The 27,224-nt window shown below is 34.5% G+C and overlaps 4 protein-coding genes across 4 annotated transcripts; 1 reads left to right on the top strand and 3 right to left on the bottom strand.

Moving 5' to 3' along the window:
• Positions 1-1,589: 1,589 nt before the first annotated feature.
• On the top strand, positions 1,590-2,033 carry LOC112005590 (copper transporter 5.1). Its single transcript, XM_024037885.2, has one exon. It carries the CDS (start codon positions 1,590-1,592, stop codon positions 2,031-2,033), a length of 444 nt encoding a protein of 147 aa, XP_023893653.2.
• A 67-nt stretch (positions 2,034-2,100) lies between these two features.
• On the bottom strand, positions 2,101-11,324 carry LOC112005589 (G-protein coupled receptor 1). The gene is made up of 9 exons (XM_065763167.1): positions 11,234-11,324; positions 8,241-8,272; positions 7,980-8,149; positions 7,694-7,788; positions 6,929-7,030; positions 6,777-6,833; positions 6,097-6,237; positions 5,006-5,076; positions 2,101-3,242 (listed from the first exon to the last, which is right to left on the bottom strand). Exons 2-9 carry the CDS (start codon positions 8,267-8,269, stop codon positions 3,137-3,139), a joined length of 771 nt encoding a protein of 256 aa, XP_065619239.1. The 5' UTR covers positions 8,270-8,272; positions 11,234-11,324; the 3' UTR covers positions 2,101-3,136.
• Positions 11,325-11,751: 427 nt separating this feature from the next.
• Positions 11,752-15,235, bottom strand: LOC136063181 (fructokinase-1-like; the record flags this gene model as incomplete). The annotated part of the gene is given in 8 exon segments (XM_065763181.1): positions 11,752-12,683; positions 13,270-13,422; positions 14,375-14,496; positions 14,499-14,537; positions 14,540-14,664; positions 14,755-14,890; positions 14,893-15,019; positions 15,095-15,235. Coding segments are annotated over 8 exon segments (1,230 nt in total), but the record flags the coding sequence as incomplete, so codon positions are not given.
• Positions 15,236-24,659: 9,424 nt separating this feature from the next.
• Positions 24,660-26,952, bottom strand: LOC111985443 (serine/threonine-protein kinase RIPK). The gene is made up of 5 exons (XM_024017087.2): positions 26,386-26,952; positions 26,106-26,241; positions 25,806-25,942; positions 25,513-25,636; positions 24,660-25,301 (listed from the first exon to the last, which is right to left on the bottom strand). Exons 1-5 carry the CDS (start codon positions 26,755-26,757, stop codon positions 24,799-24,801), a joined length of 1,272 nt encoding a protein of 423 aa, XP_023872855.2. The 5' UTR covers positions 26,758-26,952; the 3' UTR covers positions 24,660-24,798.
• Positions 26,953-27,224: the final 272 nt, after the last annotated feature.

The following is a 27,224-nucleotide window of genomic DNA, read 5'->3' as shown; positions in this document are numbered from 1 at the left end:
CAAACAATCCTAAATTTTAGGAGGTAAAATTCAAGTTCTGAAACTTCAAAATGTAAAATCCAAACACCTCAAACTTCAAGGGGGATAAAATCCAAATTTTAAAATTTTATAGTGTAAAATTCAACCACTTCTAAATTTTAAGGGTGTAATTTATGATTTATCTTAAATTTAATTAATAAAACTCACATCCATAAGAAGAGAGACCACCATAATCCACACCACCGACTACCTAATAATTTCTAACAGGGCACAAGACCTTACTTTAAAGAAAGAAAGAAAGAAAGAAAAGTCAATGCGACAATTTTGAATTCCTAAGCAACAGGCGGAATGAAGCATGGCATATGAATCGTGATATAGTGGATAGGCTGTTCCTTGCGGTACTGTCCAACTATAAAGTATAAACACAGCTGGTCCCACTATTTTCCTAAATCTCCAACTCCAAGTCCAACTAACCACCTATCCATTCTCACCAAAAACAAAAAAAAAAAACACACCTATCAAATTAAAAAATAAAGAAAAAGTCCAACCAACCAACCAACCAACCAACCTTCAAATGAATATGAACCCATATAGATGTGGTAATTACTCTTTTGGTAGGTTATTTTGTGATCATCAGACACTGGGAAGTTTACTACCTCAATAATTTCTATAATTTTGACCACAACTTGCCACAATGACCATAGTTGGAAAAAAAAGTTCACAGTTTCATTACTTACAAATCATCATATGAACAAACTGTGGTAAAGTTGTGAATATAATTGTGGTCCCTGACTTAATCCTGATCTAATTACACAACTTAATTCTGATCTAATCACACAAAGAAGTCAGACTAAACAAAAACGAAACAAACAAAGTTTCTCTTTGTAATAGTTTAGAGAGAAATTAGTATGTGTAAATTTTGAAAATCCAACCGTTGAATTTGATGTTCCTTGTGTTTTTAACATACATATCAAATTTTGTTTAAATTGGATGTTATTTATTATTTGATCAACAAATTTATTTTTTATACACAATTTGAGATCATAAAATTTTAAAATTTTAATATTTACTTGATAACATTTTAATATTTACTTGAAATTTTAATATTTTAATAACTTTTTAAACTTTTCATTTATTTTTGTACTTGATCTCTGATCTTTTTAAAAATTTACTAGCATAAAGCAAATAATAAAACATACTATCTAAAGATAAAATTTTTAAAATTTACGACCAATATAAAAATAAATGAAAAGTTTAAAAAGTTGATCTCCAATTTGTTAAACCAAACGGAAAAATGCTAAAGTTACGTAATAAACGACGGACTCTAAGGGCATTTTCGGAACCCACATCACTGTCGTACAGTAGTAGTACACCCATTACTACAAAGCAAAGAACAGAACCAATTTTTTGCCAAAAAAAAGGAACAGAACCAATTGTAACAAACATATGTATATTTATATATATATGCATAAATATAAATATCCTATTCCTCTCCCATCCCGGCCTCCCCTTCTGTCCTAAAAATTATCTCTCTTAAAAAAAAAAAAAAAAAAAAAAAAAAAAAAAAAAAGCAAAGCTAGAAAAACAAGATCAGATCGAAGATGATGCACATGACGTTTTACTGGGGGAACCAGGTGACGATCCTGTTCGACGGTTGGACGACCAGTTCCTGGATCAGTTACTCCCTTTCCCTTCTCGCCTGTTTCCTTGTCTCCACCTTTTACCAGTACCTTGAAGACAAGCGCGTGCGTTTCAAGCTCGTCTCCGCCGCCAAAGCCTCCAATCCTCCTAAACCCCAGATCGAGGACCCTTTGCTGCAGCAAGCCGACGGAAAGACCGCCAGATCCAAGTGGTCCGCCGCCAGGTTCGCCGGAGCCGCCCTTTTCGGGCTTAACTCCGGGCTCGGATACTTGCTTATGCTCGCCGTCATGTCGTTTAACGGTGGGGTGTTCGTGGCTATTGTGCTTGGTCTCGCAGTTGGTTACTTGTTTTTCAGGAGTGGAGATGAGGATGTTGCTACGCTTGTCGTTGATAACCCTTGTGCTTGTTCTTAGACTATAAGAAAGAATTATTAAAATCCAAGCATTTCCAATTTCTGTTTTTTCTTTTTTCTTTTTGAAATTTTTTTTTTGGGTGTTTTACTTTTAATTTGATGTCCAGAGTCTTTATTTGTAAATATGTAATTCTGCTTATGAAACAGAATTGTTGTCAGTCTTTTCTTAAATTTGTGCTTGTGTTCCTTTTTTTTTGGTTGTGTTTGATCGAGGAAGGGCGTTGTTTGTTACAACCTACGAAAATAGCGAAATCTGACATCTGAAAATTGGACATGTTTGATTTGTTTATATTTGATGATAAAAGACTTTACAGAGACAGAAGGCACTCATTCCGTGCAAAGCATCCCATTCTGAGACAACTGTTTTTGCTGCCCTGAAGTCTGAACTGTAAAGTACACACCATTATTCCTGGCAGTGGAACTACTGAATTCTTGGAAGCAAACTGCATATGGTAATTTCCACGTTTAATGCCACATTCATGGCTGAGTTCCATGAGGCAAAAAGATCCAAGTCCCGACCGATTCTTTAAATAATATATTTAGCAACTTGAGGAATCTGGCCAAGACTGCATTGAGCATAACATTCAGACCACATTCATTTCATAAAATGACAAAAAAAGGGTTTGAAGAAAAAAAATATTCATTTACAGAAAAAGCTTACAAGTTGGTACAATAGGAGGCTAGAAGCCAAAAGAGGACTTAACAATAGTAAGTGAAACACTAGAGCCAGAACTTGGAAGCATATTCTACAACAACAATGCTTTGAACTCACATTTCTGTCATTGTTAAAATGGTCATCCACCTCTCTGTGTAACCACAAATCTTCTATTAGAGATTCTACTTTACTTGGCTCCTCTATCAACAAATATCCGTCATACCTTTTTCAAATCAGTCTCACAAGGAGAAAGCAAGGTGCCACAGATGACATGAATCACATTTGCGTTGCAGCAAACAAATCTAATATGTTTGGATTGGATGCTGGGAGCTGTGTTCGTTTTTGTCTCTTCATTTTATCCTCTCTTCAAATTTAATGAAAAAAATGTTGAAATTTTTGGCAAGAGGATAAAGCTCTAGCTGATGGAGGTACAGAATACGTCCAGTTTGCTATTGCTGATCTTGAATTTTCAACGAGACTAGTTCACTCTCTTGCTGTTGATTTCTGTACTTGGAATTGTTAGGGAGCCATCTTCTAAACCTCTCTGGCCAGAACCTGGTAAAAAATTACAAACACAACCATTCACTCAAAATGAATGTATTCATAAACCAAAAGTAATAACTACCAAGTAAAAATTGAGTTAACTAGTACGAAAACAGGGAGTAGATGAATAAGGAAAGCACGTAAGCATACTCTAGAATTGGAAATGTCTCCAAACTCCTAAGCTCCAGATTCAGCATTTATGCAATAATTATTACCCTCTCCTCTATCTTCAATTCAAGAATCATGAGATGACAAAGCCAAAAAATGCTAACGTCACCTTATCTTCATTACTGATTAGAAAAGGAATGACCCCAAATCAAAGAGTGCTACTACAGGTGGTGTCAAGTTTACTGCAAAAACCTAATAATCTGACATGACGGTCTATATATACTGCCACATCAGCTATTTAAGAAAAAAAAAACTTGACACATCACTTTTTAACTGATTTTTTTTTCCCTTTCCTAATCGCTAGGTGTTCCACCCATCTTACCTGAACTGATGACCCCATAACTGAAATGAGTCTCCCTTTGTTTTTCATGTTGTGTTAAAAAAGGGGGAAATAAGTCATTGGCAGTTGTTGTCAAAGACGGAGACCTTGAATTGGTCATTGGTTGAGATGGAGTGTCTGTCCAAAGACAAGATCCTCATTGCCACTGAGTCACTTGGGTCAAGTCATGCCCGAGTCAAGCCACCATGGTCGCAAGAATGTCCCACAACTCACCTGGGTCCTACTTCTCAAGGCCCATCATTATGCTGATTGTTTAACCCCCATCGCCACTGTAATGTTTGGCCTCACCACCCATATCTGATGCTGTCTTGCGTCAGATCAGACTGACTTCAATGACAACAGTGACAATAATGACATCATTTTTGTTGATGGCAGAGATAGAGAACCCAACCATTAAGACCAAGTTCTATTTTGCATGTCCCCTAGCACTCTAAGCTTTTGCTTGGGTTTTAAAGTTGCAACCTACCATAAAGGTTGGCATTTCGGTGCTCCACATCTCCAATTTCAAATTCTACTTCGTTTTTTGGTAAAGATACAAGCAAATCTAGATCCAAAAATCGTCATTCACACTAGCTAAATAAATTTTTCAACAAATTTACCTCAAAAACTTTATCTACAAGTGTCGTGAAACCTTGAGAAGGCAAATAAAGGTGGGTACAATGTGTCAAACTAGATAAGTGAGTGCCAAACGTCACAGCAATTACAAATCCAACAACAATACAGTGAATGATCCGTTCTGGATTACATAGATGTTCCTTATTCTAGACCATTCAACAAAAGTGCTTCTTCTATTGGTTCTCAGATGTCGGACGACAAGGTTGGACAAGTCCTCACTTGAGCTGCCTCAGTGTTGGATTTTTTTTTTTTTTTTTTTAATTTAAATTTTTTATTATTACAAAAAACACATTAATGAATATAAAAAAATGGCAAGCCAATTTCATAATTACCAAGCTGACGTGGCACTATCCACATCAGCTGCCATGTGAGTTTGTACGTTTTTGTAATAGATTTTGATAGTACCTCTAGCATTTTCCCAAATCAAAACATCCAGTCATCACAAACTGTAAGACATTTTGGTAAACCAAACATACTATTGCTTCAAGCACTAGTGACAAATAGCAATTGGCGCACTAGTAAAAATTTCAAGAGATTGTTTGGTCATGATAGTAAGATAAGACATTCATGGTGGGTGCAAGCTGATAACTTAAAATTTCTCAAGACAATAAATAAATTAAAAAAAAAAAAAGAAACGGAATTTATAACTTACAGTTCCAAACGTTCATAAATTGCACGTCGCACTGAAGAGTTCAGACCATATGCTATTGAGTTGAACAGGCCCTGCAACGACAAAAATAATTAGATTACAGTAATTCCTAAAATGGAAAAAGAATATGAAAATCTTTTTTGAAATAAAAAGAATTTGTATGTTACACTTCCTCAAGTCATGCTCATATCATCCCAGATTATTTTTTAGAGAGCCCATCTATACTAATTGACAACAAGAGATAGTTACTCAATGTAACTCTTATTTCTTCAAATTAGTTTTGTCCTCAGATGCATGGGTACAAATACAGATACGGGTATGATATGAGCATGGGTACATGGGTACAATATTTCTTGAAAAACTTAGGGTACAATACATTGGGGATACATGTATTAATTACTTCATAAATATATATATATATATAAAATTTTCTTAAGCATTTATTTTTTATATTTTGTTAAACATTAATCAATTTAAAAGTAATAATGGATAATAAAGTGAATCCATGACCATTAAATGATGTTTAGAATACAAACCAAGATCCAAAAGAGTAAATAAAATATAACTAGATAAGTTTTCAACATCGAAACCAATATATAAAACACATAAATAAAAATTCTTACAAGTTTGGGCTATCTCACTATCAAGGATTTGTTACAACTATATCCAAGTCATATCACAGGTGTATCCTAGATATACTGGCACTTGAGAAAAAAAATGAAAAAAAATGAAGTATCCATGCATCCTAGGTTCTGCCATAGATTTGAAAATTCCATAATCATGTGTCAGAATTTTAAAAAGAACCCGAATCAAGAAAATTTTCCAAGCAAGGCATAGCCTTCTGGAAGTTGAAAAGAGCCCGTGTTGTGTGTAATGTGCACAAACAAGTAAAAAAATGATTTCTAATGAAAAGAACAAAACCATAAAAGGATTATAAAAATGATACAAAACCACACACCCACCAATCAGCGACCGAAACAACATTGCATGCACATCCATGCACACGCAATCAAAACACATATCATGTCAAACTGCCAGAAGATATATTATAAAACATTAACTAAAAAGAGCCAGTCTATAGTCATTTGAATTACCATTAGTGAAGCTGTCCCAACATCAAGAACTGAAAGCCAAAAGATTTTATCAGGCTCCATAAAGTCATGAATCCGGTTGATTGTACCAAAAGTAAATGATCCAATGAGAATAAGTGGATAATATCCCCACCTGTTTAGAGCCTATGAATGAAAGAAACCAACAGCAGAGAAATTATGAGGATAGAAGATATAAAATTTCTCACTATTGACATTTACATTTCGTATGGTTCTTAACATTAACAAAGTGTGCGTGTGTGTGCACGTGCACGTGTATGTATTTACGATCAAAGGGAAAGAGGCCACATTCAAATTACAATCAAGGGTAGTGAGCATGACCCTGAAATACAAATATGGATGGTCTAGATTCCTCATAACATCTTATACGGCAGAGGGATGTATCATTGGAAGTCATCTAAGTGTTATGAATGACATATATATTTGGATATTCTAATAATTGAAGCCAAGAGCCTTGTAACTTAGTGGCATTCCCTAGTCTCCTTAATAAGGACAACTAGGGTTAGAATCCCCCCTCCCTCACTTGTTGAAACATTTGAATTATCAAAAATAATTTAAGCAATGGAGATTTATTCAGCATATTCTATTTCATGTTAACATGATTTGAATCTCTATATATGATCCTACTGAAACCCATGTAGGAAACAAGCCACAAAATAGCATACTTTCATGTCTGCCCTTGCATCTAACTGGTATGCCCGCTCTGACATGCCTGCTGCCATCTGAAATTTTCAAAGCAGAATTATAGTCTCAACAAGTCTACAAATGAACAGAAATATATATTTCTGTAAAATTTATAGGACAAGGAAATACATACGCGGGTTGCATTGTTTAGCATGCGTATCACTTGGAAATACGTAAAGCCATTGTAAAGAATTGCACCCCAGAGTGGTACATAAAATGTTATAAAGTGAATTGCCTGCAGGAATAGTTAGAAATGTTTAAATCAGTGAACAAAAAACATGCCATTTACATTGGAGATTAAACACAAAAGATGATGAAATTTGAAATATTTTTATTTTGTTTTCCTATATCCTTGTCATATCAAAGCAAATTCAGCATCCACATTATTGACAGTCTAGGGTCCATATCAATTGGAAATTCAACATCTATTCTGAAGTAAATATGCTTCATCACTTGATTAGCCAAGCGTGTGTAGAGTGTTAATTCTGAAAAAATTTAAGGCATTTTGGACCCTTCAAAATCATCTTGGTCCAAGTGAGGATAGTGTTGTATGGACTTTGTTGCTGGGTTGAAACTACAGTAAATATCTTGCATGGGCTCACTACATTGTAGCTGATATTTTCCACATGGCACTTTATATACATACATGATCCCAATAACATCAGTGAGGATTTCTCACTTTAACTTTAATTATATAGTGAAAGATTACACTTATAAGCATGAGAGATTGTGACAATAGAGAGGCAACTAAAACTTGAATTCAGGGAGTCCCTTGTATCTCAGGAAAAATAACTAATTGCATAGAAATTCAGAGAAATTCCCTGTCATTCGAATTTTTTTTATAAAATTGAACAGTCAGAAATCATAGTTCCTGCAACCAAAAAGCTACAAATCTTGCCTTTCCAGTGCGCCCTGTTTGTGTATAACACGATGCGCCTAAATGTCCATGGTTATTACCAAAAGAGCGTATGACAGTCATAACTAGTGAAGTTCCTGTGCATAGTAATGAAAGGTTAAAACCAACGTCCCAAATAAAGATATCTAGCAGCACCTGAAAAACACAAGAGAAGAAGGAAATGCATGCAATAAAATCTAAAAATATCAATTTTTTATGACCTAGACATTGGACAAAGCTAACTTTTCTATAAAAAGAATCATAAATTATTGTCACAAATTGTTCGTACCCCAAACATACAAGTGAAACATGGCCTCCAAATCTTCAACATCCGTTTTGTGTCTAACAACAGTACGGTGAAGAGTAAAAGCTATTGTTGTAGTCCATAGGAAAGATGCCACACAGAAGAAATGTGTACTATAGTCTTGAGCAAAACAAAAAAATCCTTTGGATGGATCCCTGCATCAACATTAAACTTTCTATGAGTCACATACAAAAATCAAATGAGATATACCTAAAAAGCTGACTGTGATAAACTCCACCAACTTACCCAACCATGTTGAAGAAACTGCAAAGCATGTCCTACAGTCAAAGAAATGCAGCATATGAGCACATATCATAATTATTCAAAGAACTTAGGGACTCAGAGGAAGAGAAATGAGGAATAAATTGGAATATACAAGTAATAGATATCAGTCACACAAGTAATATTAACTGAAGCAACTGCATTTTACATAGTAATTCTATGACATAACCTAAAATCCCAACTAAAGTACATTTTTAAGCTTAAGTAAAGGTACATTGCTAGGCGTTTGTTTTTTTTTAATAAGTAACGAAAAATTTTACTAAAAGGAAATCAAACCAAATACACTGGGGGTGTAATCAGGGAGAAATACATTTTTTAGCACATGCAACACCAATCCAAAACAATAATACCTCACTTCCGGAGCATGGCAGTTGAAGCTAGGTGTTTGTCGAAGCATTTACTAGATAATAACAGTAATATCTTTCTGTGGCATGATATATAGCACCCTGATGGTGCCCCATACCCTAAGTATGGTTATAGGATGATTTATGATGCAGCTAGTAACATGGATGCAAAACTATCTACAGTCATTCTTGAAGGAAGGAGGAATTGGTAAACAGCTAGATTTTAAGATTTAGTCTCCATTCAAAGCAAACTGTATGAGATGGTTTCAGGGTGTGAGGATTTTGCAATCTGCTTACCTTCTAAATCACGGAAACTCTCATGTGCAGCAGCATGGGAAGAGATCAGGGCTAAATAGCCTAAAGTGGAGTGGGGTAGAATGATCTGGTTTTCTGCAGGTATTCTAGACACCTTAATAGTAATTGTCTTAAAATAGAAAGTTGGTCAAAGTACAAGAGATGATAATTTTGAGGCAGGTTTTGGAGTTAAGCTTGATAAGCAGACCTAACTTTTGCTGGGATGATGTGCTTCAATGGGGAATAAAGCAGTTGAAAAGGAAGAACCTAAAATCTACTCCCTGTAAGCTATCCTTGGCAACCTCTATCTATCACATCTATAATCGATCAAGGGCAAATAAAATCTGAAGAGGGTTATAAGGCTAGAGTGGAGTTTGTTCTGCAACAAGGTGAGGAAGTCAGTTCAAAACAGAATCCTTTGTGCTCAATTACTGAGATAGGCAGCTTGTGGTTCAAAATTCACCTCCCCTCCCCCTCCCCCACTATTTATCTATCTAAACAAAAGGCAGCAAGGGGAAGACTTCACATTAGTTCTTCATATGATGGGTTGTAACAACTCTTTGATTTGTTTTTAGAAATGTTCTTAATTCGTAGCTGGTGCTGGTATCCTTTTAATTCTGCTTGAGTTTGTTTATATGTGGAGTGGTGTTCTTTAGGTGTTGGGGTTTACAATTTTGTTTCCACAGCGGTTTGTGTTAGCTCTGTTGATGTTGTTTGCAGCCTGCTAGCTGCTTAAGGTTGCATTACTTATATCAAAGTTTTGTGTTTAATGAAATTCACCCATTCATTCAAAAAAAAAAAAAAACACAGATTAGAAAGGTTGATATTACAATATATATATATATATATATATATAAACGTCTGCAAACTGTTAAAAAGGCAGATGAATATGCTCTTAGGAATCATTTAATTCTTCAGAAAAAAAAAATACATCTCGTGTTAAATCTCTACGCATTCCTCAATTGTTTGTTTGGGTAGAGATATTTAAAATGAAGAAGTTTGATTTAATTTTATTTTAGGTAAAAGACTTGGTTATAGCATGAAATGAATTTTTTTATTTTATTTTTTTAATTGATAAAATTTATGGATAGATGTTAGTTTTATTAATAAGCGGATTTCAAACTACTAAATAGTATCACAAACGTTTTTGTTTACCAAAACATATAATTTGTTGTTAAATTTATATAAAAAATTTATACTAACAATTGTTCTTCTAATGCTGTGGGGGAGGATTTGTTCCAAACCCGCAAGCAGTTTGTCCGCTCTGAGGTCGAAGGACCCACACGGCTTTGTTCCTTCAAGCAACATGAGCAGTTTTTGAAACCCCACTCATGCCTTATAAGCCTGTGGGATTTGTTAAGTACACAATCTTATTCCAATCTGAAGAGGGTATAAGGCTAGAGTGGAGTTTGTTCTGCAACAAGGTGAGGAAGTCAATTCATAACGGAATCCTTTGTGCTAATTGGAGGATATCCTAACCTGTGCTCAATTACTGAGATAGGCACATATGATGGGTTGTAAGAACTCTTTGATTTGTTTGCAAAAGTGTTCTTAATTCATAGCTGGTGCTGGGATCCTTATAATTCCGCTTGAGTCTGTTTATGTGTGGAGTGGTGTTCTTTAGTTCCTTTAGGTGTTGGGGTTTACAATTTTGTTTGCACTCATTACTTATATCAAAGTTCTGTGTTTAATGAAATTCACCCATTCATTCAAAAAAAAAAAAAACACACACACAGATTAGAAAAGGTTGATTTAAGTATTGTACTCAAGGAAGATCTATATTCTTGTTTAAATCATATAATAAACAACAACAACAACAACCAAACCTTAGTCCCACATTCTTGTGGTCGGTTATGTATTAGTCAAGATCGTTCACGTTTATTCTATCCGAAGTCGGACTGACTATTACTTCCTTAATTGACAAAGTCCTTTTTTCACTTCTTTCTTGTTCACTCTAAAAGGTGATGAACTATCCTTAACTACTAAGTTACCACTAAGTGATTTCACAAATCTTTATTTAGTTTAATTTCAAAATTGAACATAAACATGACTAATTTTGCTTCCATCTCAACATTTGAACTTAGATTAAGTAAGTACACAATCTTATTCCAATCTCCAAAAACCTAACTTAAAGAGAAAGGGAAATGTGTGCCCTAGACCAGTGTAATCTTCAATTGTCAATTCTTTCAAACAAGAAGCAAGAAGTGTGAGGCATTTAGATAAAAAAAAAAAAAAAAAATCCACAAGATCCCAATTCAAACAAGTTTTCTTGATCAAACACAACATAATAATAAGAGAGAGAGAGAGAGAGAGGCATACGGAGCGGGCGAGGTAGAAGACGAGCTTGAAAGAGAACTTGCGGAGCTCCTTGAAGAGGACGTAGCAGAGGACATGTGATCATGCGAGCAAGTCTCAAAAACTGCACATCACATCGCATGCACTATGCACTCCTTCGGGTCCATCGCCGAAGAAGGGGAAGGTGGGATCATACACACTATCATACACCCTTCTTTAAGCCAAGTGCTTATAAGGCAAAGGTGGGAGACGTTTCTCCCCGATGTGGGATTGAACAAATCCATGTGAATAGGAGTAAGGGTTGACAATACCCGTCTCAAAGCGGACAATACCTGATTGGGAAAAGATTCGTTTCTCCCACAAATGCCTTGATTTTAAATTGTCAAATCTAAAGGCAACCCAAATCAATTCCCCACTTCCTTGAGAATTTTACTGATGGATATTCAAACTCAAATTTTGGACTTAAAATGTAAATATGGATCTTTAGTAAGCAGGAAATGGTGGCTTTATACGACTCTTCACGAAATCATGAAATAGACTCATTTGGAGTTAAGAGGGCACTTTATGCAATTTTCAAAAATAACACCGTCCAGGGAAAATTGCTTCCTTTATGCTATTGAAGTATCACATTACAATGCCAACTTTACACAAGGAGATTCAGGTACCTACTTGGGAAGCATTCTTATTGCAATGGTGCACCAAAAAAAAAAAAAAAAAAAAAAAAAAAAAAAAAAAAAAATCTAAAAAATCATGAATAAGTTGCTTGCAGAAACCCAATTCAGATGTAAAACTCTCTGGCACGTTGAAGCATATAGCTGCTAACCTATAAAAAGCAAAACTATCACCTAAAATGAAAAATCCCAACAGTAAAACAGGCTATGCAACATTGCTCGCCCCTTCAACTAATTTGATACCCAACAATTACCTCATCTGATTTGAATGGAGATGAATCCAATCTGTGTTTATTGTCTCCTACCCAGGCCTCATTTCAAGGTAGTAAAATTGTGAGTGCAACCAACTGAGAGAATGCATTGGTTCTTACAAAATCTATGTCCATTGCTGGAAAGTTGCCATGTTTCCTAATCTATCAAGATGGCACTTTTCCCTCCACAGGTGATGATTCAAGCTTAGGCAGCAGTTCCGAGACCACCTTTTGTAATGCAATACAGTTCAACTGGTGGTTGTTTCCATTAATGACAAATTTCGAGAGAAATGTAATTTCTTCAGTGTCCACATTTTCAGCAAGCAGTTCATTCCAAAATTCTTCATCCTCATTAAGCTCTGCCGTCTTCATGAGTTCTACAACTCTCTGCAAGGTTGCCACATTCCTACCTGCACCACAACCCATGGCGGTTGCAGCACCCACTGCATTTGCGAGTGCTAATGAACTAACCATGGGCATATTGTGTATAAAACCAAATGCAATAGCAGCCACAAAACTATCTCCGCACCCCACAGTGTCAATAACGTTAACCTGATCACATTGCAGAATAACAACTACTTGTTTCATTTCACATTAGGCAAGAAAGGAAGATGAACAAGGAATTTAGGAAGGTTAGAATAATGCACTAGAAGAAAGTGAGCGAATATGGACCTTTTCACATTATTGGAAGAAATTTTCATTCCACTAATATTTAGTTAACTTATAGTTTTAATACAAAATATAGCACACAATCATATTCACTGCATGTCAAACTCTTGGGTTTTATGTTATTTATTTTAACATTTTTTCACATGATTTGGTACAAAAGGCTTCCTCTATGGTGCAACAGCAAGAGAATGGGTAAATATGTAGTTTAAAATAATAAATTAAATATGAAGAACACACTTGAATGACATTATTAACCCCAAACTTCTGTTATAGTTAGTCAAAACACAGATCTTCAACAGCTATTATTATTATTATTATCATTTTGATAAGACTTTCAACGGCAATTATTATTATTTTTATTTCTATAAGACTTTCAAAAACAATTATTAATATCATGGTATCAAAGAAGTCCAAAAAAGAAATTCATGGAAACATCATAAGAGATCATGTTGAGATTCTAAAATAATACCTTGAATGCAGGAGCACAAGATATACTTGACATAGAGATTATAATTGAACCCCTTGAACCCATCTTAACAATCACCCATTTTGTGCGCACACCTTTCTTGAGCAGCTCCTGCCCTGCTAATATTGGATTTTTTATGCCAGTCAGTGCTTCAGCCTGGCAAATCATTTACACAAGTGGAATGGATTAGGAAAAAAAAATCTAGTAAACTATGCACAAATAGAATTTTCCACCATAATTTACAAAGACAAAAGCTACACTTTAAAGAAAGACTCTACTGGAAGGAAGTTATTGAAAGAATGGGGTTGTAAGCCTACTATACTCTTGCTAGGTATACCAAGGGCCACGACAGGTTCAAGACAAACTACAATCATTCAGATATGCAACTAAGGTCTATTTACCAACATGAATATGGAACTCCAAAAAGATAGTGATCCAAGGAAAACTTTTTGTGATACATTATATCTAATTCCTCACCAACATGAATCAATAATTCCATCAGGATAAAAAGACCTTTCCGATCTTTGTAAACTTTTGGTACTATTGTATAGAAGAATCATATATAAAAGTGTACAGCCTGACAAATCGGTAGTCCATCTAAGCAAATGTAACAGTCATAGACACTAGAGTGCTGATGTACCAAAGAAGCAAAAAGGAAATTATAATATAAAGGCCAAGCCAACTTTCATTATAAAACCAAAATGTTGGGAATCAACATTTTAATTGCCTGTAATATGACAAACAGATGTAGTTCAGACAGGCACGGCAAAAACTAATGGAAACAGCACAATGAAGATTCAATATTTAAAATTAAAGGTTTTCCAAGGACATGAGAAGAAGAAAAAGGGTGTAAAAGAAGATGGTAATGACTAAATAGAGGCTAAATGGGCATAGAGCAGAAGTATAAATGGCCGTTGGGAGAAGAATGGTGCAGTAATGCATAGTGTTGAAAAAAGGAAACAGCAATTCAGCAGAAAGAAAAGAGCGTAAAATAACATAATATGACAAGTGAAGAGGTCCCTAAACAGAAACAAGAAAAATAAAGCGGCAAAAGAGAGAGAGCATAATAATAATAATAATAATAGGTGATGTAAAGAGTGAAACGGACCTCATCAGAAGTGAGAAGAAGAACGTCGCTCATTGTTAAGAAGTGGGAAAGGGCTGTCTGTTGTTGGGGAGTTCCATTGGAAAGAGTGTTTCCACGGGGTCCAGGATCGAAAAAAACACAAGTCCAACTTCAACAGCATATTGTAGAGCAGAGGTGAGCAGGTGGGGGAAAGCTCATCAAAGCCATAACCATTACAAAAGAGGATCTTAGAGTTTTGAATGGCCATCTTGACTTGGTTGGAGAGGGTGGTCAACCAACTGAAAGCAGGCTGGTCACTGAAATCAGCTCGACTGAGAAACAGAAACAAGGTTGATTTTTGAGGCACAAGATACATAGATAGATAGATAGATAAGAAATATAATTGTGGGGAGGGGGTATACCTGCAAAAACCATGTCTTTGTAAAGGGTCAACAAGAACCCAGCAGAGAAGTGTTTGATAAGAAGAGGCAACATGAAGAAGAAGATGATCAGAATGTAGTTGAGTGGGGGTCATCATTCCAACCATAGAAATACCTCATGATGAAGGACGTCTAGGAGGAAGCGTCCATAAATGTCGTTACCGACATGACCAATTGTTATACAATCAAGTCCAACCCGACCTGCTGCTATTGCCATATTGCAATTACCACCGGCTTCCCAGTATTGCTATAATAATAATTATAATAATTAAAAAAAAATTGAAAATTGAAAGCTGAAAGTAAGAGAGAGAGAGAGAGAGACCTTATCGGGCGGTGAAGCTGATAAGCGATCCATGTAGAGCTTGCGAAGAGCAGGGTCATTGGGGGGCAATTCGGGAACATTAAGCACAATATCAACGCACAGATTTCCCAAAGTGGCCACATCTATTTCTTTTGATTTCCGGGGGGGGGGGGGGGGGGGGGGGGGGGGGGGGAGAGGGTCTAGTTTTAAGGTTCCAGAAAGTATGTTCGAGGACAAATTTCACATTGGCTTAACAGGGCAGAGGCCTGACATCAGGGACAACGTTCTTGGCAATTCTACTAGTAGGGATAAGCATCAACAAGGGACAAGGTAAGAAGAAAGTGAGAAATATCTGAGGAAAAACTGTTACCACCGCATTAAATGCTCTATAGCTAACTCTCTGGTGGCATTTATGTGGAAGTGATACTTGAATAGTGGAATTTAGCCTTATAGTTATCTTTAAGGACTCCAGGAAGGTGTTGATGGGACAAGAAAATGAGTCAATCATCTGATCTACACGTGGAGAGCTAAGTTAGAGTAAAGGAAGGTAATATAAAGAAGAAAAATCCCATTACAAAGGGATCATCTAAAGATTTGTAAAGAAAAAACATTGTAGTGTTTAGAACTATAATTGTAATAAAGTCTAGGAGAACCATATATATTCAAGGATTATTCTCCTTGGACATGGCCGAGGAAGAATTTCTCTACATTACTCCTGTTTTTCCATCGCTTTTCCTTGCTTTCTAACCATCTTTGGCCCATTATGAGCGTTGACCACTTCATTGGAGCCTAATTTTTAGCCTACTTTCTATAAATTCATTGTATCAGGCTCTTTGAGCCTTAATCCATTACCTTTTGGGCTTATGATTCAAAACTCACCCTTATAATCAGTATCCCCGATCATTGTTATTTCCTTAATTGATATAAATTATTATTATTTTTTATCAGTGTTATTTATATTGTTAAATGAAATATAAATAGTATTTTTTAAAAGAATAAATAAATTTAAAAGAGTCATGCATTTTTCATGCATTTGAATTTACTAGTCAGGGTAGCACATGCAAGGCACGTGCTAGCCATGGAGAAAAAAAAAGTAGTGATTAGGATCAATTTTAGATTTTATTTGTATCACAAAATAAAGATATAAATAATTTGATTTTTAAAATACATAGAGATTTAAATTAATCAAAAGATACATTAATTTTAAGAATTTTGATAATTATGTCATAAAAAGTTAATCTCATTCTTATAAAACTGTGACAGATCACAGTCCAATATTTTATTATTTTATTTTAACTTATAACTTACACCTCAATAGTTGTGAATATATTATAATAACAACAAAATGTCACGACATTTTTTGTTGTGCTAGATCTCGATATAATATTTTATTATTTTATTTTATTTTATTTTGACCCATAAGGAATTGACACATGCGTCACAATATTTTCATAATATCTTTATGTATACATTGTACTTAATTACAATGTAAATTTATATTGTAGACACAAAAAAATTGGCAAATTTTGTACACATTTACAAAATTTGTACAATATTTACCATTTTTTGTGCAAATGTGTATAATATTAACCACTTTTGTGTATTTACAATGTAAACTTGCATTGCAAATACAAAGTAAACATATAAAGATCTTAAAAAAAAAAAAACAAAAACAAAAAACAAAGGCAAAAACAAAAATAAAGCTCAAACCAACTAGCATACTTGAAGGGCAAAAAAGAAAAGAAAAGAAAAGAAAAGAAAAAGTGCACCTCACTAATTGAATAAACCAAAAAAACACTATTCATAAGCCTTTGCCTCTTTATATATAGTTAATAGATATGTTAGCTTACATAAATATTTTTTTTTAAAAAAAAAACTTTAAGCATTGTAGAAATTAATGTTAAAATGTTGTGGACTTAGCATTTTTTTATTTGATCTATAAGAAACTGAGATCTCAACAATTGTGAAAATATTGTGATAACAATAACTGTTGTAACATTTTCTCAAAACATTTATTTTTAGTTGTGGTTGATCATAGTTTCATATTTTATTATTTTATTTCGACTTGTAAGAAATTGACACGTCAATAATTGTGAAAATATTGTGAAATTTGTTGTGTCAGAATAACAATATATATACCAGCTTACATAAATATTTAAAAGAAAAAAAACTGATTACTTAAAAAAAAAAAAAAAAAAACAAAACTTTAGGCATTGAAGCTACTGTGCCAGTTGAATAAACCAAAAACACTACACAATAAGTGTTGTAACATTTTCTTAAAACATTTATTTTTAGCTGTGGTTAGTCACTGTCTCATATTTTATTATTTTATTTTGGCTTGTAAGAAATTGACATGTCAATAATTGTAAAAATATTGTGAAATTTATTGTGTTAGTATAACAATATATATACCAGCTTACATAAATATTTAAAAGAAAAAAAAACACAAAATGATTAATGAAAAAAAAAAATTAGGCACTATATCTACCGTGCCAGTTGAATAAACCAAAAGCACTGCACAATAAGTGTTGTAACATTTTTTCAAAATATTTATTTTTAATTGTGGTTGATCACATTTTCATATTTTATTATTTTATTTCGACTTGTAAGAAATTAACACTATAATAATTATGAAAATATTGTTAAATTTGTTGTATCAGTATAATAATATATATACCAGCTTACATAAATATTTTAAAAAAAAAAAAACACAAGCTGATTACTGAAAAGAGAAAAAAGAAAAGAAAAAATTGTAGCTACAGTGCCACTTGGCACTGTAGTTACTGTTCAAAACTTGAAAAAAAAAAAAAAAGCTCATGAAAACAAAGCCCTATAGCTATAATACTTTAGCGCATTCACAATAATTATGAAATTTATTTTGTCAGTATAATAAATTGTTCAAAACTTGAAAAAAAAGAAAAAAAGAAAAAAAAGTGGTTCACGAAACCAAATAGCAAGATGAAAGCTTTTTTTTTTTAGCCCATATAAGCCCAAATTGAGCAATGATAAGCCCAAATAATAATAAAACAAAAAAATAATGATAAGATAAACACAATGCAGTAGAGCGTAGATAGCAGAGTTCAGCTCTCCACAAACGGAACAACAAGGACTTAGGAAACCAAAATGTACAGTGCAGAGCAGAGCACTATAGCGCATAGCCGCTTTTTATATAGTTAATAGATAGTTGGTCTAATCTATTTTTTCTACTCTTCTGGCTGCAGAACCAGCTATGTCACGACACAATGACGTATTAGTACATGCTAATAGTGGGCCTAAAAAGATAATACTAGCCCTCTGAAAATGATGTTTTACAAATGCAAATCTCGATTTCCATAGTGGAAGAATATCAAATTATCAATTGCATTCTATGCGATGGATCTATCAATTCAAAAACAGTATGGGCGAAGGTAAATTTCATTACATGGGGACCTCATGTATCTAAATGTCCATTCAAAATTTTAAATACACATCATAATCTATATCGCTTTGAAACAAAAGAACCTCAATCTTGTCACACTCTAACATTTTCTTCCAGGTTATATTTTAGCTTGTGTTTAGTTACACTCTGGGACTGAAACACTGCATTTTAAAAAATAATAATAATAATAATTAGAAACGGGACCGAAACATTTTGAGTTGAGGCCATGGCCCCTTGCTTGATTTTTATTTTTTTCAAATAATATAAAAATATAGTTAAATTATTTTGAAGCATATCATATCATATACTATATAATAAAAGATTGATCTAGAAATTGTGGTTAAACCAAGTGAATATCATGTTTAATTTCTAAGTTATTGCACTAAATTATAACAATTTTAAATAACAATTTAATTATTCTTATCAATTTTAAACAACAGCTTAATTATTGAGTGGCAAAAATGTGAGAATGTTATTTGATTATGTTGATTAATGTACTTTTAAATAAAATTTCAACAAAAATCACAAGTCATTTGGCCATTTGAGGATCTTGAAAAGTTAAATGAAAATGCAATCTCTTTAGACAGACATTAGGTACTTAGGTTAGTGGGATTCACCGTGCATGTTAAAATATTATTTCCATATACATTGTTCTTATTGAAATGTTCCCTAATTTTATGATGAACAATTAGGTTAGTTATTGATGTGATTTCTTTTTACAGGGAAATAGTGAGAAATAGGAGAATTGAAGATCTAAACTGATGATGCCGAAAAAATCACCAGTGAGCCACACGATTCTCGCACACTTGAAACGACACCTACACAACACAAAAGCTGAAGACCTTAAGAGGAGTACCGGCGTGGTACCGGCCAAATACCCTCCGAAGGTCAAGTTAGAACTTCTCACAACTCTAAAGTGTTAGAGCGGGGTCAATTATGCGTATCTCGGTTTGTGAGGGTATTAGGGTTTTTATAGTAGTAGAGGGTTGACCTCTCTTCCTTGGGCTAGAAGTCTTTTCCTTATAGGAATCCTCATGAGCGCATATTACAGAATCCTTTCCTTGTAGGAGACTAACACTAAGCGTGGGATACAAGACATTTCCTTATATACTCATGCGTGGTGATCAAGTCAAGAATACATTGGAGCCGTCAGTTTTAGAGTCGTCAGCTTTGCTTACTCCCTCGTTAGGGTCGTCAGCTTCGCCTACTGCCTTGTCAGGGTCGTCAGCTTTAGGGTCGTCATCTTTAGGGTCGTCAGCTTTGCCTACTCTATTGTCAGGGTCGTCAGCTTTGCCTACGACCTCGTTAGGGTCGTCAGCTTTAGGGTCGTCAGCTTTGCCTACTCCATCGTCAGGATCGTCAGCTTTGCCTACAACCTCGTTAGGGTCGTCAGTTTTATTAGCGTCGGCTACCCATCTTCATTGCCTAAGGTCAATTCGTCGGCTATGCGGTGAGCTTTGTGGACTCCCTAACATTGTCACTTACTAATGGGTCCCGACGGAGGTTTGCTTACTATATTCAGCTTACCCTTCAGCTTACCCTTCAGCTTACTGCCTTCAGCTTACTGTCTTCAGCTTACTGCCTTCAGCTTACTGTCTTCAGCTTACTGCCTTCAGCTTACTGTCTTCAGCTTACTCCCTTCAGCTTACTCCCTTCAGCTTACTGCCTTCAGCTTATTGCCTTCAGCTTACTGCCTTCAGCTTACTGCCTTCAGCTTACTGCCTTCAGCTTACTGCCTTCAGCTTATTGCCTTCAGCTTACCCTTCAGCTTATTGCCTTCAGCTTACTGTCTTCAGCTTGCATAATAGAGTTGACGGATCTTTGGAGATCAACTTATTTTTCCAATTAAAAATTCCCCTTATCATAAACCGTAGATAAAATAAAAGAAACTTTAGAGGATGTCATTACTACCATACTTATTGCTACTTAAATAATGTGAATTATAGAAGTTTTTTGAAGACTTGAACATCGGTCCTTGTCTCCCATACCTCACAAGCACTTATACTTGCAGAGTGACTATTGCGCCAAGGGTGTGTGGTGGTATGTGAATTATAGAAGTTAGAACTTAACCCAAAAAAAAAAAAAAAAAAAAAAACTGTGAATGCTTTAAGCGGACACAAGAAAATTGTGAGAATGTTATTTGATTATGTTGATTAATGTACTTTTAAATAAAATTTCAACAAAAATCACAAGTCATTTGGCCATTTGAGGATCTTGAAAAGTTAAATGAAAATGCAATCTCTTTAGACAGACATTAGGTACTTAGGTTAGTGGGATTCACCGTGCATGTTAAAATATTATTTCCATATACATTGTTCTTATTGAAATGTTCCCTAATTTTATGATGAACAATTAGGTTAGTTATTGATGTGATTTCTTTTTACAGGGAAATAGTGAGAAATAGGAGAATTGAAGATCTAAACCGTAGATAAAATAAAAGAAACTTTAGAGGATGTCATTACTACTATACTCATTGCTACTTAAATAATGTGAATTATAGAAGTTTTTTGAAGACTTGAACATCGGTCCTTGTCTCCCATACCTCACAAGCACTTATATTTGTAGAGTGACTATTGCGCTAAGGGTGTGTGGTGGTATGTGAATTATAGAAGTTAGAAAAAAAAAAAAAAAAAAAAAAAAACTGTGAATGCTTTAAGCAGACACAAGAAAAAATATTGATTCACCACCATAATTTCAATCTCATATGTGAATTCTATCGGTATTAATGATGAATATTAAAATGAAATTAAAAGCTGTTTGGAGAAACATATGCATTTCGAGAGTTGTTGAGTGGTTCTTGAAGTAGCCCAAATTCTCATATTGATGTAAAAAAGTTGCTGCATTTTGCATGATGCCATTGGAATTCTGCCTTTGATTAAGATATGGTTGGTTTTTAGTCTTTTCAAAACTTATTTTTATAGGATACTATATTTGCAAGTTTTTACCAAAAAAAGATATTGTAAGTTACTCTAGTCTTGGATTTGGTAAGGTATATCATCGCCTAGGAATATAGGCACCACTGCTTTGCAATAGGACATTGTGATGGGAAAAGTTCAAATGCATTTTGGGTGTGGAAATTCATATTCATCTTTCTTTGTCCACTAATATAACAGTGTTTTGGCATAGTAAATGCATGGGAAAAATGTCAATGCTTCGAAACCCCAAGAAGAGAGCTCTCCTACTCCAACTCTCCTAAACCCTCCAGTAGCACAACCGAGACAGTGACAGGTTCTCTGTCCCTGTGGTGTTAGGCTTCTCGAAAAAAAATGGTACAAGTTACAATATCTACTTGCCACATTAGAGAAATTTAAAATCATGCACATAAAACTTCTAGTTAATTGAGTATAAAGACATGGTGGCTCCACATGAATACTGATTATATCCTTCGATAACAATCATCAAGCCTTAGTTTTAAAATTTTGTGTTGGTTATAGGCCCTTAACAACTGAGGATCTAATGTAATGCTTTACACTTGCCTTCTTTTTTATTCTGTTTTTTAATGACACTCTTCCATAACATCATGAATCATGATGGTTGTTATCACAACTTGAGTTGTACTTTTAATTGTGAGGATCGATTTTGGAGAGGTAAGTAAAATGAAAGTGGGCCAATCAACCCTTGTTTGAAATAATAGGAAGTCAAGCCCACTACTAACTCTAATGTAAACTAAAGGCTAGTGATGCATGATAAAGAAATATTCAAAGGTTCTAACTCACAAGAAAGGGAAAAATCAACAAGGTATAATTCGTATTTTAGAGAGAGAGAGAGAGAGAGAGAGCACTATTCGTGCTACCACAAACACAAAAGGGCTGTCTTAGAGATCTATTGCTTCATATATATCAGAAGCTTACGATTAAGTTAGAAAAAAAAAGTTCGGTTGGTGGGCTAGGTGAAGTTTGATCAATGCATGGATTGATAACAAGATTTTATGATCAGTCTAGAGTGTGCCTAATATTAATTCTCGAACAAGAATTGAAGCTTTTGGTTGCTGGATATTAAAAAAAAATGGCAACCTTGAGCTTTGATCAAGCTTGGACATTAAGACAACCGTTTTTATGATAATTTTGGGTAATTTGTTGAATAAAGTTGTCGTTGCTGTGCCTTTTTAGGGGGAAAGTGGACCCTAAAGAGCTTGTTGAATTAGTGAGAATCTGTCGATGGGCATTTAATGAAGCTAGCATGCCACTCAGGGCTAAAAATGATTAGGTCGAGATTTCAAGTGAACATAATGGATCGATTAGGTGGCTTTTTTTGCGTTAGTGGCTAGCACTCGAGCTTGCTCATAGGCTTATAGACTCTGTAAGTGTTTCTAGTACACTTTAGGCCTATGGATATGCTCAAGATTCGCTCACTCTTTACCTTACATACCAATGTTATTAATTCCGTTTCGGAGCCCGTTTCGGTTTGTCCAGTAGAACGGAATATTTCGGTACCGACCTATTTCGGCGTACCATTTTAGGATGTTTCGGAGTTCCTAAAAATATATATATATATATATATATAACTAGATATTATTACTATTATATAAAGTAATGAATTTTATTTTATTTTAAAAAAATCTTAAATAAAGTGGTATTAAAAAAATATTTATTTATAATTTTTCTACAAATAATACAATAAATATAGTGTATAAACTTTCACCTTAAAATTTTGAATAAAGTTGTCGTTGCTGTGCCTTTTTAGGGGGAAAGTATAACAAGATTTTATGATCAGTCTAGAGTCTGCCTAATATTAATTCTCGAACAAGAATTGAAGCTTTTGGTTGCTGGATATTAAAAAAAAATGGCAACCTTGAGCTTTGATCAAGCTTGGACATTAAGACAACCGTTTTTATGATAATTTTGGGTAATTTGTTGAATAAAGTTGTCGTTGCTGTGCCTTTTTAGGGGGAAAGTGGACCCTAAAGAGCTTGTTGAATTAGTGAGAATCTGTCGCTGGGCATTTAATGAAGCTAGCATGCCACTCAGGGCTAAAAATGATTAGGTCGAGATTTCAAGTGAACATAATGGATCGATTAGGTGGCTTTTTATGCGTTAGTGGCTAGCACTCGAGCTTGCTCATAGGCTTATAGACTTCGTAAGTGTTTCTAGTACACTTTAGGCCTATGGATATGCTCAAGATTCGCTCACTCTTTACCTTACATACCACATTCCTTTAATATCTCCATTAAAATACATGGGTTAAGCCTATGTATACAAAATTAATATAATAAATAAGGATGAAATGGGCTTAAAAAAGATCAAGCCTTGCCTTCTAGGACCTTCAAAAATTTAGTCATCAACACTTATCAAGGAATTCGCTAAAAGCCTTGTAGTACAACTAACTCCTCTTAGTTTTTAGATGGAAACTTTAAGTTTAGATCATCTTCCCCATTGTAAGTATCTAATTATTAAATAAATTATTATATTTTTAAGAAAAAAAAAAGAGAGGAAAACTCTTTTTCTTTTTCTTTTGTTCTTTTTTTGAGCAAAATAAAAACTCACTTTCTAGGTTTCAGAAATAGTTAGAATTTGGTACTAATGCTAAAGCAGCTAATAAGTAACGATTAACGAGCACTTCTAAGTGTTGTAGGGGCAACGCCACCTTAAGGCCAGGGTGGTCCCAGGATCATCTTAACCTGAATTTTTTATTTTATTTTATATATATAATAATTTAAAATTTTTTATTTGTCTACCCTTCAAAAAAAATTTGGGAACACCCTCAGTTTTTTTTTATACTAATAAAATTAAATTTTGCTCTATAATTTGTTCTACATTTAGTGGATGAATGATTGTTTGGTTGTGTACATTGAAAGAGATGTAGTTTGTAACATTGATAATGAGACTATTATGCACCGATTTCAAAATATGAAAACTTGTAGAAGACAATTGTAAACTTTATGTATTTGCATGTTTTTTTATTGTTGTTGTTGTCAATATATGAATTTATCTTTTTATTAGATTGTATAATTTATGCTTTTTAAGAAACACCCTGAGAAAAATTCCTGAAGCCACCACTGAAGTGCTGAGAACATTTCTGCTAATTTTCTCAATTATAAGGTCTCCTAGTCCAATCTTTTTCATCGTTTATATTTATCAATGTGGTATTGTATTTCACTTCAAACTGTTTTTGCTAGATAACGCACATCATTTTGAAATCATGGTTTGAGTTTCCCTTACAAATTTGGACTAATCAGATAATTCAAAACTTTTCATTCACACTTACTATAGAGGAAATCCATTTACATTTACTGCCATATGTATCTTTAATCTATCAATTATATTCTTCCTAATGGTGCTTGTCATAGTTTAAACCATTTCCAACATTCTTACATTGAGTAGAATCTGGACAGGCTACCAAAGACAGACAATTTGATATGATCTTTCCGACCATGTTGGTATTGTCCACTCTCTTCATTGTCATCAACTTTTCTCTCAGTTTCTATTTTAAACTCCTTCCCAAAATCATCTCCACTAAGATTTTCACCTGGTGCTACATACACAAGGTTTTCTAGGAACACTGTGTCAAAGTCCTGAAGAGTCTCCAAGATCTTGACCACATCACTCATAGTGGGCCTAGGCTTTGGATGATTGCTCAAACATTTGTAGGCCAATGCAGCTGCCCCTTGAGCCCCTTTGATAGAAAACTGCCCTTCTAGTCTTGGGTCTAAGACATGGTCAAGCTTTTTCAGGTCCTTCAACTGCGGCCTAGCCCATTGCACAAGGCTCAGCCGTCGGCAGCAGAGGGTCTTATCCATTGCCTCTTTTCCTGTTAGCAGCTCTAGCAAAACTACTCCAAAGCCGTACACATCACTCTTGGTCGATAAGTGGCCTAAAATTCGATATTAAAATGGGGTTAGGTTGCATATTTTCAATTGTGCAATTACAAAGTTGGTAAGACATTTGACTATACAGCTAGTGGTTGCTTCTTAATTAGTATAATACTGAAAATTGCTCAAATTTTGAAACTTATTAAACAATGAATGGGGCTGCTTAATAACTCACCAACAATGAAACTTCAAGTCAAAGTTGGTAGTAATTACCTGTCATGATGTACTCAGGGGCAGCATAGCCCCGCGTGCCCATTATGCTTGTTGTTACGTGTGTGTCATCTCCTTCTGGACCATCCTTTGCAAGTCCAAAGTCTGAGAGTTTAGCCGAATAATTCTGTGATTAAAAGGACAAAAGAGGTTGAAAGATTAAATTTAGAACCTACTTTATATGTATTTCCTACTAATTTCTATGAGCTGCAGGTCACAACCAGTTCAATGACATATTGACATGATGTAATTTTGATAAATATATTAATAACAAAAAGAGATTAGAATAAAGTTACCGAGTCCAATAAAATGTTTGAAGTTTTAAAATCCCGGTATATAACTGGTTGATCCATTTCATGGAGGAAAGCTAGACCCTTAGCTGCTCCCAATGCAATCTTCATCCTAATTGACCATGGCAAGGCAGCAGAGTATCCTGCATATTAGCAAAATAGTTCTATCATATATTTATTAAGTGGTTCAGATTGGTCTTTTGGTAATGGCATTCTTTTATCAATTTACAACTACATATAGACGTTTCTGTGATTGTAGGAGACTCAAACTATATAAATCCCCTAGGAATAATCAAAGCAACATACTTTGAAATAGTTGATCGGCTAAGCTGCCTCTTGCCATGTATTCATAGACTAGAAGCCTGTGCTCTTCCTCACTACAATATCCAATCAACTTAACTAGATTTGGATGCCTTAGCTGCCCAAGAAAGACTATTTCTGCCTACAACACAAAGCACATCACAATTAGATGAAGAAAACATCAATGTTTTGTTTTCAATTGTAAGACAAGCTCATAAGGGTATAATAAAACTAAGTATATTGATGTAACTATAAGAAACTGAAGGGAAGGGTTCATAGAACTAACCAGCCACTCCCTATGGCCTTGCAAACCTTCCAAGTCCAAAACCTTCACGGCTACAGGCTGAGCCTCCAAACCAGGCTTAAGTTTGTCATCAACAAATCCCTTGTACACTGGTCCAAACCCTCCTTCACCAAGTAGATTATTCCATGAGAAATAATTTGTTATGACCTCTAGCTCAGCCAAAGAAAATACATGAAGTGTCCAGCCAATAAGGGAATTTGATAGATCATCAACAGAGAGTGGAGAGCTGGGATCGCTCATGTCCGAGAGGGATAGCCTCTGAAAAGAATTTTGTTTCAAAACTGGTTTTTGAGCTTCTGGCGTTGTGCAACAACTTAACATGATAGACTTCCATGTAATCTTCTTCTGAGTCATTTTAGATCAGTGATACTTTCCAATCAACTTTGTCTTTTTTTTGCACCCAACAACCAAAAAAAAAAAATTCTACGGTGTAGAAAACCTCGATTCGATACACAAAATCAGATTAGAAGAGATGATTGACAATTGTAATGTGAATGTGTACAATGGCTGAGCTTATAGGTCATCCATTCCACTACTCAACAACTTTCAGCACCAATATATTTATATAGAGGTCTTACTGCCTTCTTTGCCTCTTGATTGTTTCTCACTCTATCAATCTCCTATTCTATTGGCTAGAGATATAATTTATTAATGTCTTAAATAATAATATATATGTAAAGAATATATCTCCAAATATAATTCCAAAGTTCAATTCCACCTTCAAATCTAGAGTGAATAATTTGCCTACCTCTTGACTTATGTATGCTGTCTATTTAAGCTCTTTTAATATAGATGCATATATGTTGTTTACTGTAATAGTT

The sequence above is a fragment of the Quercus suber genome, unplaced genomic scaffold (assembly GCF_002906115.3).
Source record: "Quercus suber isolate HL8 unplaced genomic scaffold, Cork oak 2.0 scaffold_495, whole genome shotgun sequence".
In the NCBI taxonomy this organism is placed as follows: domain Eukaryota; kingdom Viridiplantae; phylum Streptophyta; class Magnoliopsida; order Fagales; family Fagaceae; genus Quercus; species Quercus suber.
This window is presented reverse-complemented; position numbering and strand designations above follow the sequence as displayed.

Coding starts and splice junctions, on each gene's coding strand:
- LOC112005590 (XM_024037885.2), top strand. CDS start 1,590: ATGACGTTTTACTGGGGGAACCAGGTGACGATCCTGTTCGACGGTTGG.
- LOC112005589 (XM_065763167.1), bottom strand. CDS start 8,269: ATGCTTTGCAGTTTCTTCAACATGGTTGG. Junction 8,150..8,240: donor AGTTTCTTCAACATGGTTGG/GTAAGTTGGTGG, acceptor ATGTTGATGCAG/GGATCCATCCAAAGGATTTT. Junction 5,077..6,096: donor TTGGGACAGCTTCACTAATG/GTAATTCAAATG, acceptor TTGTCGTTGCAG/GGCCTGTTCAACTCAATAGC.
- LOC111985443 (XM_024017087.2), bottom strand. CDS start 26,757: ATGACTCAGAAGAAGATTACATGGAAGTCTATCATGTTAAGTTGTTGC. Junction 26,242..26,385: donor AAGGCCATAGGGAGTGGCTG/GTTAGTTCTATG, acceptor TTTGTGTTGTAG/GCAGAAATAGTCTTTCTTGG. Junction 25,943..26,105: donor AGCCGATCAACTATTTCAAA/GTATGTTGCTTT, acceptor GCTAATATGCAG/GATACTCTGCTGCCTTGCCA.